At 41.9% G+C, this 11,551-nt stretch overlaps 1 protein-coding gene across 1 annotated transcript; it reads left to right on the top strand.

Moving 5' to 3' along the window:
- The first annotated feature begins 3,021 nt into the window (after positions 1–3,021).
- Positions 3,022–11,112, top strand: errfi1a (ERBB receptor feedback inhibitor 1a). Its single transcript, XM_080026183.1, has 4 exons — positions 3,022–3,187; positions 6,288–6,494; positions 6,683–6,771; positions 8,064–11,112. The coding sequence occupies exons 2-4, from the start codon at positions 6,343–6,345 to the stop codon at positions 9,230–9,232; spliced, it is 1,410 nt and encodes a 469-aa protein (XP_079882309.1). The 5' UTR covers positions 3,022–3,187; positions 6,288–6,342; the 3' UTR covers positions 9,233–11,112.
- The last annotated feature ends 439 nt before the right edge of the window (positions 11,113–11,551 follow it).

Genomic DNA, 11,551 nt, shown 5'->3' with positions numbered 1-11,551 from the left:
AGACTATGCTGGCCATAAGATAATTGCGGTCCTATTTTATCTTTACATAGGGAGAGCCAGCAAGCCTCAGTTTTTTTAACCAATTATTTGTTGTAAAATGAACCAAACACAAACAGTTTAACACCTATTCAGTGGAATCTTCTACAGCCTAAACAGCCTTGACGTCACCTTACTACAACACTGCTGCATGTGTTTATATCAGTGTGAACTTTGGACTCAGGCTAAATATGCATGCAATTTAATTACCTTGGCAGTCTGGGACAATCAATGCTGGGACCTCTATAGTAAATGAATCATTTGCAGTTATGATTCAGTTTTTTTGCCTTGTTTCCCAGTAAACTTTTTGGTGAGGGTCTGAAATGCCTGGGGGAAATTCCTCTCTGCTAACCAAAGGTGCCTTTATTTTGTGTGGGCTGGGTGTGTGGGTGTGTGCATGTGTGTGTCGGTGGTACGTGGGTGGTGTGTGTGTGTGTGTGTGTGTGTGTATGTGTGTGGGAGGGACGGGGGCTGCTGGATGGAGACTGGATGTGGTGGTGGATGAAGCTCAGTGTGAGTCATAAGGCAAAATCAAACAAAAGGCAGAGTAACTTTTTTTTTCAGGAGGATATCCTCTGCTTCTACACGATTTCTTTCTTTCATCTGACTTCTCAAACTCCCATCAGAGCCGCCTCTGGCTTGCGGTGGCTTCTCTCTCCCTCCCCCTCGCTAACTTTATAAGGAACTTCCTGTGAGTTATGACATCACAGTGTTGCTCACAAGCGGGACGGGGAGGGGATGGGATGGCAGGTGAAAAGGGAGGAGACACAGTTTGGACGGGAAAGCCTTTTTATTCCACTGAAATGTGTCAACATGCAAATAAAAGTATTAATGACATATTCCAAGACATAATAAAAATACATGATTCATTGACCTGGATTTGATTACATGACATGTATTCTTAACCATCAATCAAATCAACGTCGTAAATCTTTTTTCTAATACAAACTATGATGCAGATAACAATTACATTACATTGTTGCAGTAAACACATACACACGCACTATGTAAATCTCCCCTAGCAAAACGTTCACTCCATCTTCCGCTGTTCACAACTGGCCCAGAAGGGAATCCCAAAAATGTGCCTGAAATTATAAAAGGGGGATTAGCTGAGAGCCTGGTCGGTGTTGGGGCCAAAAAATGTGAAGATAAGCCTGTGGGGTTTGGGGGATCCCTGCTCAAGCTGTGAAGGATTTACGAAGTCAGGAACAAAAACACTCTGTTCTCTCTCTCCACACTCACACACACACACACACACACACACACACACACACACACACACACACACACACACACACACACACACACACACACACACACACACACACACACATGCGCACTCGCACACACACACACACACACACACACACACACACACACACACACACACATGCGCACTCGCACACACACACACACACACACACACACACACACACACACACACACACACACACACACACACACACACACACACACACACACACACACACACACACCTCTGCTTTCTGCCACTATTGATTCAACACACGACTTGTTTGTAGCCATTGTGTCGCTGTGTTTGGTTAGTGTGCATGTCAGTGTTGGGTTTGTTTAGCCGAGTTATGTGACACCATTTAAGGTCGGAATAGTATAAGGCTAAAATGAGTGACTGGAAATGGAGGGTGTGAGGGATTGCACGCCCAAGATTATTCATTTATAACCCTGAACTGCAACAAACCTAGATATATGTATGTATTCACGGGTTGTTAAATTACACTGTGGCTTGAAGCGAAAAAATGATGTAGGGTAAACAGAGAAGAGGTCCAGCTCATAGAAAACGCACAAGGTGATCTGATAAGCTAGCAGTCCGCAAACAATCTGACAGCAGAATACTGTGCAGAGATAAGAGTGTTTCTTTGCCTGCTGCCTGTGTTATCTACTCTGGAGCCATCCCCATTATACCGCTTCTGTCTCTCTGCAGCTCTGAATGCAGCGTGTGTGCTCGTTGATTACGCAAACCCAACACAAGAGACAGGTTTTTACCTTGAATATGGGTCATAGAATGGAACGTTTTGAAAGGCATTGTGCCATACAGTATGGCACAGGAGAATTTTTTCACCTCATAATTATTATGTAGTGCATCAACCAATCTCCCAGGGTTGAGGTTTAAGTTATTCACAAAGCAGCTGCATTTCTAAGCTGTTTAGTGGGTAGTAGGCTATTGTGCAAAGTGTTAACAACCGACTGTACCCTTGTGACAAACTTGTAAGCTTAAAATCAGAGACAAATGAAGCACTGCAAACTTCAATCAGACCAAGGTTACTTATGCTTAAAGGTGCACTTGGAGGATTTGTTTACGTTTGCAGAGCCTGCAGTTAGTTTAAGAAACATATTTACATCATAATTATGGGTATTGAATAATTATATCATCAAACATGAAACCAAAATGAATTTGAGCTACCTGCACCAAACATAAGACTAGAATATGTAAACAAAACCGTGTGTCCCGCTGCTGTAAACAACAATAGTGAAACAGTAACATTTAAGGTATAGCTTCCTAACTTCAGTGTTCAGGGATCCAATTGTCTTGTGAGTGAGTAACATTTGTTTATTAAGTTGTGAAAATATACTCAATAAAATACAAAGTTTTCTGACACACTCAAAGTTACATAGTGCACCTTTAAATTAGCCCTGTATGTGTAGGCCTATGTTCATAGTTGACCTCAGCAATCCATATGCACTCTCTGTCCTGCTGCTCTTAGCCTACTACACTGCAGAGAGAGAGAAAGAGAGAGAGAGAGAGAGAGAGAGAGAGAGAGAGAGAGAGAGAGAGAGAGAGAGAGAGAGAGAGAGAGAGAGAGAGAGAGAGAGAGACTGTGGAGTGAAAAGGAAGACTGTGGCTTTAAGGGCAAATGTGCAAGGCGGAGCCAGCGCGTCTCCAGTGTGGTGGAGCTTATAAAACATACACTCACTACAACGCTGGACTAATCGAAAAAGTGTCACATTTTAGCCAGAGCGCCGCCAATGCGCTGGCGTTCTGTTCCTGATGCAATAGAAATCTTAAGATTACGGACTCAAATCAGACCCCCCACAACAGGAATCCGAGGAACTATATTTTACACAGGAGGAGTCTAGCAGTCATCCGGCGGAGGAATAGTGCTCATTTATTTAGGTGAGTTCAGAAAGTGAATGAAAATGTCTTGTGTGTAGGCTACTGTATGAATCCATGTCTATGTCTATTGTTTTGTATGTTGGTGCCAGCACGACAGGAGTCATTGATTGAGTCAACTTCAGGTTCTATTGCGATAATTCTTTACGTTTTATATTTTGTGTTTTATTTTATTTTATTCTGACGGATAGGCTAGAGCAAGTCAGTCTGAGGAACAACTTGCATTTTAGCCGAAAGTAGAACGATTTAAGTAATCCACAAATAAGAACACACATGTGTCAACAATGTCTATAGCCTATATTTTATGATAAACATTTTAAGATTATTTTTTACCATATCTTACACAACCTTAGTCCTAGGTAATTGCAAACCTATAACCTGGTTTAATTATTTTAAGAAGTCAACACTAGGTTACCTATTCATCTTAATTGAAAGATGAATAACTATTAATTCGGTGTCATCACTAGCTGGCCTTGTCAGATAGCTGACCTGTCTGTTGTGGGGTGAGTCACCTGCCTGCTAGAGGGCTTTTAACCATTATTATCTCAATCCGGTAAAGTGAGGGGGTGTGCGCGCTGTTTGCTTGCCGCACAGGTAGAGCGGGTATGGTTGCTCGGAAACCGCTGCAGGGGTGTCATGAGCGGGGTGTGAACTGCTTCTTTCAAGGTCTGTGTGTGACTAGCCTACTACACATTTTCAGAATCAAAGGCAAAGCTATCTGCTGATGCTTTACATCCCTTCTAACATCATCAGACAAAAATGCCTTTTCCAGCACCCTATAGGACCCTGTGTTGTCCACACACACACGCACACGCACACACACTTTAGATTCAAGAACAGCATTTGTCCTAGTGACATCAGATAACTAAACTCCAAACAATAACTATTCAGCAGGGTTTGTGCAATAGTGTATGTGCAATATATGTTTACTTTGATTTATTTTGTGTTTAATTTCATTGTAAAATGTGCAATAACAATAAAGGCATTTCAATGAATGGAAATGAGCCTGTCCACCTGTATATAAACAGAAAGACCAGACGTGACTATAGAAAGACTCCCATTCTCTGGTCAGTGTCATCTGAATTAAGTGTCTTTAAATTAGTCCTCTTGAAGCGGGTTAACGCTCTGCATGGCCACACATCATTTGTTTAATCCTGCTGCCTGTAAATGCTCCTATGGTTAACTGCCAGGATGAACTGTCTTTGCACCTGTTGCAAGAGGAAGCACACGTCCCTGGGGGTTCATTATCAAGGATCATGTTGCTTCCCATCCCCTGCCTGCCCAACAGAATCGACGGCCCTGGGCAAAGCGAAGGGGTGTGGGAGGGGGGGACTGCATGCCTTGTTGGGCAGTTTGGCTCAGGCCGATGTCCCGGGCTTCCTGTTGTTTTAGGAGCTTTGTTTTTCACCAGCTGTCAGGGCACTGCAGCACATAAATATGGCTCACAGGAGACTTGGAAACGAGGGGGCCATGTTCTTCTCTGTCGTCACTCGCACATTATAAGGAGGACAGTGTGTCTCTGGGTGTCATTTGCGGTCTGCAGAAGAGATGATTGCCAGGGCTTTCAATTGATGCATATCGCATTCTGAAATATAGGATTAATGGTTAAGGCCTCAGATAGGGCCTCAAAGTCATTAAAAGATTTGCTGCAACAATGCACAGCTGGTGTGACAGTGAACTGAGAACTGGGGTACTGTCACAGACAAGACACCTATATGTAGTTAACCATGGTATACTTGTTTGGAAACATAAAGGTTTTTCTATGTACACATCACGTTTTGTTACTTTCCAAACTTATTCCACCAGAGATTGTAACATGTTGAACTGTTTAACTAAGTGTCAAAAAAAGAAAATCTTCATTTTGCTCCCAGTGTATCGCTGACACTAGAAATCTAGATTTTCCTCCCCTCTGAATATTATATACATTGTTTACTCAGCCCTTGACACACACTTGACGTGACACGAACATTCAGGTCATTTGACGTGAGGAGTTCTTGCAACATCAGGAATATTCTCTGGTAACAGGAGCAGCCCCTTCCTATACTGTTTAGCACTAGCGAAATTGCATCACATTAGCACAGAACAGTCAAGATTTAAAATAATCTACACACCCTTTAAGAGTCAAGGCAGAAACCAGAGCTGTCTGAAAGTTGGTTAATGAACCCAAGACTTAAGATTTCCTTTATTGTAAGATGTAAAGATAATCCAGTGAGAAGTGAAACTCCAATACTGGTGAACATGAACTGTTTTGTATAAGTTGTATCAGTTTAATCATTTTAGGTCTTCTGTCAAATAAGTCAGAACTGAAGCTATTACAGACGTTCTAAATCTAACCTGAAAACGTATTTATTTAGAATGGCTTTTAATACATTTTAGCGCTGTGACACTTGACATGTGGCTTTTATGTAACCTTTCCTGATTGTACTGTATGTATGTATGTTATGTTTTATTTTTGTTTCCTTGACGTAAAGCACTTTGAATACCGGCTGGTTGTGATAAAGGGCTATATATAAATAAATGTTGATTGATTGATTGATAAAACTTAACTTTCTAATAGGTTAGAAAAAGTTATTATCTTTGATTGGTTTCATATCACATAGGTGGTGTCCACATCCCATAACAAAAACACTATTATTGCACTATAACATATTTTACTACAATATCTTTGTTAGGAACTGTCAATATTGTCTAGCTACAGCCTTTATGCTTTGACTAGATAAATATGAATGACAAAGCGCTGTTGTCATGGTGTTCGGGGGCACCAAGTGTCCCAAAATCTCATCAAACTGAGCGTATGTCATTCCGCTGTCATTCGAGATTGCGGTCTAGTCTTCTCAGAGGGGAAACATATGTGCACAAGACTATACCATGACTAAATATTTGACTTGGTGGGCAGCAGCAAGGCGAACATTTGTGTAATTTGCTACTTATTTTAATATCAGGATTTTCTTTCCTCGTTGGCTTCACTAGAGGATGTTGGCTCTGCTCTCCAAAGAGTATTTTTCAATGTGCTGCCACATATTCTGTTTCCCTTCATCTGCTTTTACTGTCAAGTCAACCTCCTTTCAGCATCATTCATGGTTTTCTCTTGGCTGTGTTACAGGTACACCAGAAGCAGGGGCAGCCAGCCGGGGCGATCAGAGTGTTTCCTGGCTTTGATGCGACCCGAGTGTGCCTGGAGCATGTCCACAGTGGGCCTGACTGCCCAGGAGATCTCTTTTCCAATAGAAAACCCCTTCCTGAGGGGCAGCTACTGTCACAGCATGGCTGGATCCAGACCCTCTTGGAATTATCCACATGAGCTGGACAAGTGAGTGTTGACCAAGTGCCAAGACTATAGCAGTCCATTAGTGGAAGAAAGTGTTTAGAAAAGGGACATATTTTCGAATCTTTGTTACATAGTGTTAAAGATTAAGATCAGCACAGTTTGAGGTTTCTTATAAATGATGATGAAATGTCTAAACAGGAACTAATCTGATGTTTTTTTTTTTTTAACAGCTTCTACTTCAGTATGGACACTGCACACACAGATCACAGCTCTCGTACCCAGCAAAAGGGCCCACCTCCGCCATCTTTAAGTCATGAAAGTAAGTGCTCGATCTGTCATTTGCACAGTGCAGGTCTTTTGGAATACACAAATGCTACATACAGTGTTGTTGATTTCAATTATTCTTCGTACTGGCTATAGTAAGTGGTTTCCGGAAATATGAATATAGTCTTTCTTTTCAGGCGTTAATGAAATTGTAGCAGTCAAATCAAATAAGTTTAATTTTAATAGCCCCATATCACTAACAGCAATTTCCCTAAGTGGGCTTCACAGTCCGTGCACAGTATGACTCTGCCTTTAGACCAACTCCTAGCACAAAAACCATGACCAGGTAATCAGTGTTGGGAATGTTACTTTAAAAAAGTAATTAGTTATAGTTACTCACTACTTGCTCCAAAAAGTAACTGAGTTAGTAACTGAATTACTTTATAATAGAAGTAACTACTGTAGTTACCAGGGAAAGTAACTATTTGCGTTAGGCCTACTGTAAAAAAAAAAAAAAAAAAAAAATTGCTATATGTCAAAGAATTTGGATTTTTCTGACCAGCCTACTTGTAGGCTACAAAACCTTCGATAATTATTGCACATAAACAGACAGCAAGATAAGAGGTTTATCTTGCACTTCAAGTAGGCTATTTTGTGCTCAACAAAAGTAAACATTCTTTGACGTTAAACAGCTGTTGCGACCCGCGAATCGCGGCCGTTTAATAACGTGCATAAATTATAACTTATAATAGAGATCGGGAAACTCCAAGCACTTATTCACAAGCGCAACACAATCAGGGAAAGCACGTTTCAACCGTGGATTGATAGGTGGTTACTGGCAACGTGCACGCTCACACAACAGAGAGAGAGAGAAAGAAAAATAAACTTCACTAATCAGGCGCTCCGGCTGACTGACGTGACGGCGCTAACTGACAGTTATAATGTCATCCACACTGAATAAAACACATTTTAAAAAACTATAAGAAATAACAATCGCTTATCTTGTTGTTAACCCACCGGTCTCCTTACTTGCAGTTTGTGTAGTATGGAGCCAGGTGTGCGTTCGGATTACACAGTTTATTCAATCAATTCACAGTAACGCACCGCATTTAACGTTCAGTAACGAAAACGGCGTTGTAATGACGGAAACAGTAATTAGTTAGATTACCCTTTACTGAAAAAATTACGGCGTTACCTAACGCCGCTATTTGAAACGGCGTTATTCCCAACACTGCAGGTAATACATTGTAACTGTTGTTAGCAATCCTAATCAATTATTACTGTGTATGTCTATGTAATTATCACTATGTAATTAATGTAATGCCTATATTGTTCCCTCTCTGACAGGACATAAACACAGTCCCAGCTCACAGAGATTATTCCCAAAGAAATCCCGGCCTTCCCATCTCTCGCTCTCCTGCAGTGCTGAACCCTCGACCCCTAGTCCTGTTGATGACGACCAGGTAGTCCCATCTTTCCAGAGGCTCTCGGTATACGAGTGCAGCAGTCCACCACAGACGCCGGGCAGATGCTCCAAACCTCTGCCCCCGATCCCTCCACACACAGACATCTCCCCCGAGCAGGCCATGGACAATGAAGTAGAGTTCTTCACCAATTCTGACGACAGCAGCTACCTGGTGTCCGATCAGTGTCACAAATCGTCTCCTTTTCGATATGGAGTCCCCAGTCGAAGGAGCTTTCGGGACTGTGGGCAGATTAACTATGCTTACTATGACGGGCCGTTAGGACCGCAAAGCCCCAGGCCGTCCCCACCCCAACCCCAACCCCAACCCCAACTCCAACTCCAAACCCAAACCCAACCCCAACCCCAACATCAGGCACATCCTCCACACGAAGTTCGGGAACATTTTGAGAAACCACGGCAGGAACCACCTGAACCAGTGGTCTATCAAAGACAGCATGATAAAGCTCAGAGGAGGCTGCGGCGTTCACACTCGGGCCCGGCCGGATCTTTTAACAAGCCCTCGCTACTGCGTCTCACGTGTCACAAACGCTACACCCACGGCATGGATAAGCCTGAGGTGCCCCCCCCTATCCCCCCACGATCAATCAAAACCGGGGACTACCGCCGCTGGTCAGCAGAGGTCTCGTCCGGGGCTTACAGCGACGAGGACCGACCCCCCAAGGTGCCCCCAAGAGAACCTTTGTCCAACGGCAGCTCCCGCACCCCTAGCCCCAAGAGCCTCCCGATATACATCAATGGAGTGATGCCACCAACCCAAAGCTTTGCACCCAATCCTAAATACGTAAGCCGAGGTTTACAAAGACAGAACAGCGAGGGCTCTCCCTGTATTATTCCAGTTATGGAGAATGGCAAGAAGGCCAGCACCACACATTACTATCTTCTGCCCCAGCGGCCTGCTTTCGTGGACTCACCTTATGTAGAGAAATATTTGCGGGGGGTCTTGGATAGCCCTGCAACTCGCAATACAGACGTTTCGGACTCAGATTGGGACTGCCACACGAGAAGGAAAGCACATGTGGATTTGGTTTGAAAGGTTTTGGTGGAAGTAGCAGAGGACTGTACTGTACATGATCGAAAACCACTTGAAAAAATGGTGAAACTGGACGGTAACGACCCTCAAACTGCTGCTTTTCTTTTCTTTTTTTTACCCCTTATGTATTCTGAAGACACAGGGTATGTGCGCACTGTATTCAGTTACTGGTAATGTTGGAATAGCTATCACAACCAAGATACTTAACGTAAAGACTGTATCTCTGACTATAGCTTGTGGGCAAAATTCAACATTGTAGAGCTTATTTTTGATATAATTTCTATTTCATGAAATGTGCTGTTTTTGCTGATGATGAGGTACAGTCAGAATGTACAAGCGGGTCTTGAACCATTATGTGCTCAGTGTTTTCTGTGTCTGGAAAGTTGAAGGTGTTTTGTGAGATCTATTGATGCTGCTTTTGAAGGGACAAAAGGTCAGTAATGTAACCATTTATCACTTAATATGAAGTTTAAATACAAGGCCAATTAATATTTTTTTAAACAAAAAATGAAGGATGCTAGTACACAAATCTCTATTCTGTTTGCTATTGTATACCAACACTGATATGGTTTCCCTGCTTTGATGAAGTTTCAGTCTTACTCAGGCCACTATATCTGTGTAAAGTTGTGTTTCCCACATGGCATGTTGTCATGGTACACTTTGTACTAAAAGATGTGGATACATTACTGGTAGCTATGCATGGTTCCATTGGAATGTCTAGTGCAGCTTTTATGGTATAGTTTCTGTTGATGAGTGTGTCTGTGTGTATGTATGTGCGTGGCCATGTTTTATGCATACGTGCATGTGAACAGCAGTTGGAAAAATGTTCTGTTGATACTTTATAAAAATGACTTTCTACAGTCTGTAGAAAATTGACAATCATACTTGTTACTGTGCTCTGCTTATTTGCAGCACTCACATTTGAGTACAGCCCTCTAAAAAGTGCACACATTTGATTGCTTTCTTTTGGAGTCCGGGTCTGTTTCGTTGCACAGAAACTGACCTGTTGAACATGAAGTGAATGTATGCTATTCTTACTGAAATTCCATCAAACAGTCACAGGAGCTTATTTTTGGTCAAGCTGTGAGTAATTGCTTGGTAATAATTTGCCTCAAGTACTACCTCCCTTTAGATATGAATCCTATATTTCACATATTCCCCCGTCGTTTTTAAAGGCAAAATCTGAGACTATATAATACACAAAAGATTAAGTATCCAGCTCCGTATGTGGCCTGACACCAAGTTTAAATTCAGTTTCACTTCAATTAAGAGTAACACAAAAGGCAATTCAAACCGGATATCCTTAAATAGAGTTTTCTAGATCACGCAGATCTTAGATGGCAGAGATGTTAGGCTAACCTGTTAATACAGACGCATTACAAAGACAGAGCAGGGTTTACCTACCTGACACAGACTTTCCTGTTCTGCTCATGCATTCCTGCCTTACATGATTGCAGTGGGTGTGGTCTGAAAGACTTTGGCTGCTGGCAGCCTAGAAAATATATGAATTTTATTGTTGTAGATTATTCAAGAAGCATCAAGATGATATAGTTAATGTAGCACAACATGTATTGAAGTAACCCTTGGTATCTGAACACCGTGTTCAGTTTGGGAAACAGATAAATGCTAAGGTCAAACGGTCAATGAAATATGCTTGTTCTCTCCCTTCTGCTCACAGAACCTTGCCTACACAATGTTGTTCTTTCACTTAAGTGTCTGAAAAAAATGTTTACATCATACACTCATACTATTTAATCTTAAGGTGTTCATATGTCTTATTAGAAATAATACAACTAAATGAAGACTAGTTTATCAAGAAATAACTTCTCTGCTGTGGTGAAGACATGCACTGGGAGAGTACAGTATGCTGTGTACAGTATTTAACAATTCCATTTGTTATGAATAGTTAATAAGTATATAGTCTTTAAAAAGAAAGCAAAATAAAATAACTTATTTATGAGTCTTGTGTTATTCTGATTCTTGATTCTGTCGAGCCTGAACTATCAACTCAGCTGTTTGGCCTGTTTTATCACACACACACACACACACACCCTCCTGCTGTGCCTTATTGTCGCTGGCCACTATCCAGAGAAAGAAGAGTGACTTACAATGGTCGACTGACAGGTGTACAGTGTGCTGCCTTCCTCTTCCTGGTTATAACACAGTCTCCTCCTGCATGACTGTTTAGATGCTCTGTGGCAGCCAGTATTGCATCCACGGATGTTTTTAAGCTCATGACAATGTTGCAAGTGTTTTACGTTCAACTTCAGTCTGTTCGGTTAGGCATGTAGTTGAGACTACAGTGAGCCACACAGAGCC

This window comes from Ammodytes marinus, assembly GCF_949987685.1.
Source record: "Ammodytes marinus genome assembly, chromosome: 4".
In the NCBI taxonomy this organism is placed as follows: domain Eukaryota; kingdom Metazoa; phylum Chordata; class Actinopteri; order Uranoscopiformes; family Ammodytidae; genus Ammodytes; species Ammodytes marinus.
Note: the sequence above shows the minus strand (reverse complement) of the source record. Positions and strands in the feature narration are given on the sequence as shown.